The sequence below is a fragment of the Eumetopias jubatus genome, unplaced genomic scaffold, assembly GCF_037043125.1.
Source record: "Eumetopias jubatus isolate StellerSeaLion01/CBP00866 unplaced genomic scaffold, mEumJub1_p1.0 scaffold_160, whole genome shotgun sequence".
NCBI classification, from domain to species: Eukaryota; Metazoa; Chordata; class Mammalia; order Carnivora; family Otariidae; genus Eumetopias; species Eumetopias jubatus.
Genome location: NW_028274966.1, coordinates 147,829 through 150,621, shown reverse-complemented (window position 1 = coordinate 150,621; position 2,793 = coordinate 147,829). Strand labels below are relative to the sequence as shown.

At 43.3% G+C, this 2,793-nt stretch overlaps 1 protein-coding gene across 2 annotated transcripts; it reads right to left on the bottom strand.

Moving 5' to 3' along the window:
* Positions 1-1,390: 1,390 nt before the first annotated feature.
* Positions 1,391-1,780, bottom strand: LOC114198464 (keratin-associated protein 2-3). Of its 2 annotated transcripts, XM_088020787.1 has the most exons (2): positions 1,768-1,780; positions 1,391-1,728 (listed from the first exon to the last, which is right to left on the bottom strand). In XM_088020787.1, exons 1-2 carry the CDS (start codon positions 1,778-1,780, stop codon positions 1,391-1,393), a joined length of 351 nt encoding a protein of 116 aa, XP_087876913.1. The 2 variants fall into 2 exon arrangements, with proteins under 2 accessions (XP_087876913.1, XP_027945688.2); XM_028089887.2 differs by having other exon boundaries at positions 1,391-1,780.
* Between the last annotated feature and the right edge of the window lie 1,013 nt (positions 1,781-2,793).

Here is a 2,793-nt window from a genome sequence, read left to right as displayed (position 1 = left end):
TGAGTCCAGGACTGGCTGCACTTTGGAGAGGTTAGTGACTTGCTTTATTCACACAGCACACAGCCAGAAAAGCAGGGTATAAAACTTCTGTCTCCCCCTCCTACATCAATTCATTTTATTTTATCCATGCTGTTTTCCAGGATCAATTAATTATTAAAACGCTTTGCTTCCTATTAAAAAAATGCTTTATAATAGCTCAAGAATAGAAATATTAGTGAACAGAAATGCTGTGGACACACAGTAAATAAGCATGAATATGTTTAGATTCTTTCAAGTGTCTTCTGACCAGAAGAGTTTTCTCTAGAGCTGCAATAACACATTTAATTCTTAATTGTTTCTTATTTCCCACATTCATATTAGGTAACATACCTTCTGGGTTTCTATGTCTGCCATACCCTTTGTGTCTTCTTTATTCCATGGCTATCATCTTAGGTCAGTTCTTATTGTGTATCACTTGGATGAGTACAATGGCCTCTTGATTTGTTTCTGTATAGCCATTTTATGTCTAGCCTTTGGCCTTCTTTTTTGATAAGCAGCTACCATAAGAATCATCCTGATGCCCAATGCCTGTCCTCTATTCACTTTCCCCAAGGCTTATTTACTAACCCCAAGGTTAGTAAATAAATACTAACAGCTTGTTAGTATTTATTGCATTAAGGGCATACTCCTTTGGTTAGTATTCAAAGCACACACATTTTTCAAATTTATCTTCCATTATTATTCTACATATGTCCAGTGTTCCTAGCCAAACTATCCTCTGAACAATCCCTCTCTCTATACCTTTGTGCATACTATTACCAGTGTTGAGAATGCCATCTTCCCTTAGATCTGCATGCCGAAATCTTAACCCATTTAAAATGCTAGCTCCCTTTTCAGTCTTCCTCCCCGATCAATAGTGATTTCTCTGTCGACACCAAAATGTGTTGTACTTTTTTTCATTTCTTAATTTTTAGTTGTGTTGTTATGACTTTCATTTATCTCCCTAGAAGTTTCTTAAAGAGGGGAACATTTTTAACTCAATTTTAATTTCTCTTGTATACCATCTAGCCTTGATTTGCAGATGGTAGGCAATCAATACATTTTGTTTTATTTAAATTTAATGGAAAAAATTAGAATAAGTAAAACCAAATGTGTATTTGCTACGCCAAAGAAGAGAAGTTTATTAGAAAACAAGCATGCCACAAGACCTAAGATCTACAGTGGGAAGAAGGGAGTTGATACTATTACAGACTTGAGAACAGCCCAAGTCTTAATAGATGAGCCTGGATTTCCATTCATCCTCTGGTTGACTTGGGTCTTGATGGTTCAGGGCAGGAGGTTTGTTAGGTAGAGATGGGAGTTTGACTTTTTCAGAACGTTGATTGCTTGTTCTAGATAGTCGGTGTACTTCTCAGCAGCAGGGGGAGGTCCTGCAGGTGGTGCGGCAGGGGGCAGGCTGGCAGCAGGGGGGACGGCAGCAGGGCGCCTGCACAGAGATGGGCTGGCAGCAGGTGGAGGCCCAGCAGCAGGGGCGGCAGACCACGGCCGTGCAGGACGTGGGGCAGCAGCTGATGGGGCGGCAGCAGCCCTCCTGCAGGCAGCAGGGGTCACAGCAGACAGGGCGGCGGCAGGGCTCACAGATGGGGCGCGTGCAGCGGCAGGTGCAGGTCACGGGGCGGCACACCGTGGTCTGGCAGGACACGGGGCGGCAGCAGCAGGGGTCACGGCAGCAGCAGGGCTGGCAGCAGCCTCCCCCACAGCCCGGGGAGGAGCAGGTGGAGCCGCAGCAGGAGCCGGTCATGGTGATGTCTGGGGTTGGTTTGGGTTGGACTGGTGAGAGGATTTGGGTGTTGTCAGGTGTGAATGTCTTTGTTGGGCTCTGGGACCTTTATATACCCTGGCCAGCTGCTGCTGACCGCCCCCCCCCCCAACCATTTATCTTTTGGCCAATTAAGTAGAATTTTGTTTTGACTAATGATTGCATTGCTTGTGATATACTCATGATCTCATTAAAGAACTCTTGTTGCATTCCTAAATATGGATATATTCATGCTGTTCATCACCAAATCTAAGCACTCACAGTCATTTGAGATGATAGCAGCTCTTGATGTTTATTTTGGGTAGATGAATCTTGGGGAAAATGGTCCTAAAGGAACCATTTTCTGGGGAAAATGGTCCTAAAGGAACTGCAAATTTTAAAAGAAATTAAACATATAGGGGTTCCTAGATCAGTGACTGGATCCTGTACTTGACCCCCAGGACCTGCCCTGGGAAACCTGCATGTGAATCAAACAGGTATTAGACATATCCTTGGGTGTGGACTCCTTGGAACTTTATTGACATATCACTTGATACAGTGGAATGCATGTACCTTGAATAAGACTGCAGCTCAGATAACTTGTATGGGAAAGCTAAAAGGTTATTTTTGTAAACCAGGTAAGTATTGGGATAAAATATCCACAGCTTTTCCCCTTTCTTTTCTCTAGCTCAAGTTTGAGCAACTATGGTCCTTCTGACCACAGAATGTTGATATTTAGCTCTGAGACATGACATTTTTTATATTTGCCTTTCTTGTGTGTGTGATAAAGAATTGTGTAACGGGAAATTTTTTTCTTAATATACTTGACGTGGGCACTATGACTAGGTGACAAGATGGGGGTTTTTCAACCAGCACTGCAGACATAGACAATACATTGATCAGAGGAGGTATGTAGGAGGCTGCACAGCCATTCTGTGATGACACTGCTTCTTAGGGAAGGGTTGTCAGAGGCTCTTGGAGATTTGCATGGGGGAAGAAATCTCATTACTTTTCAA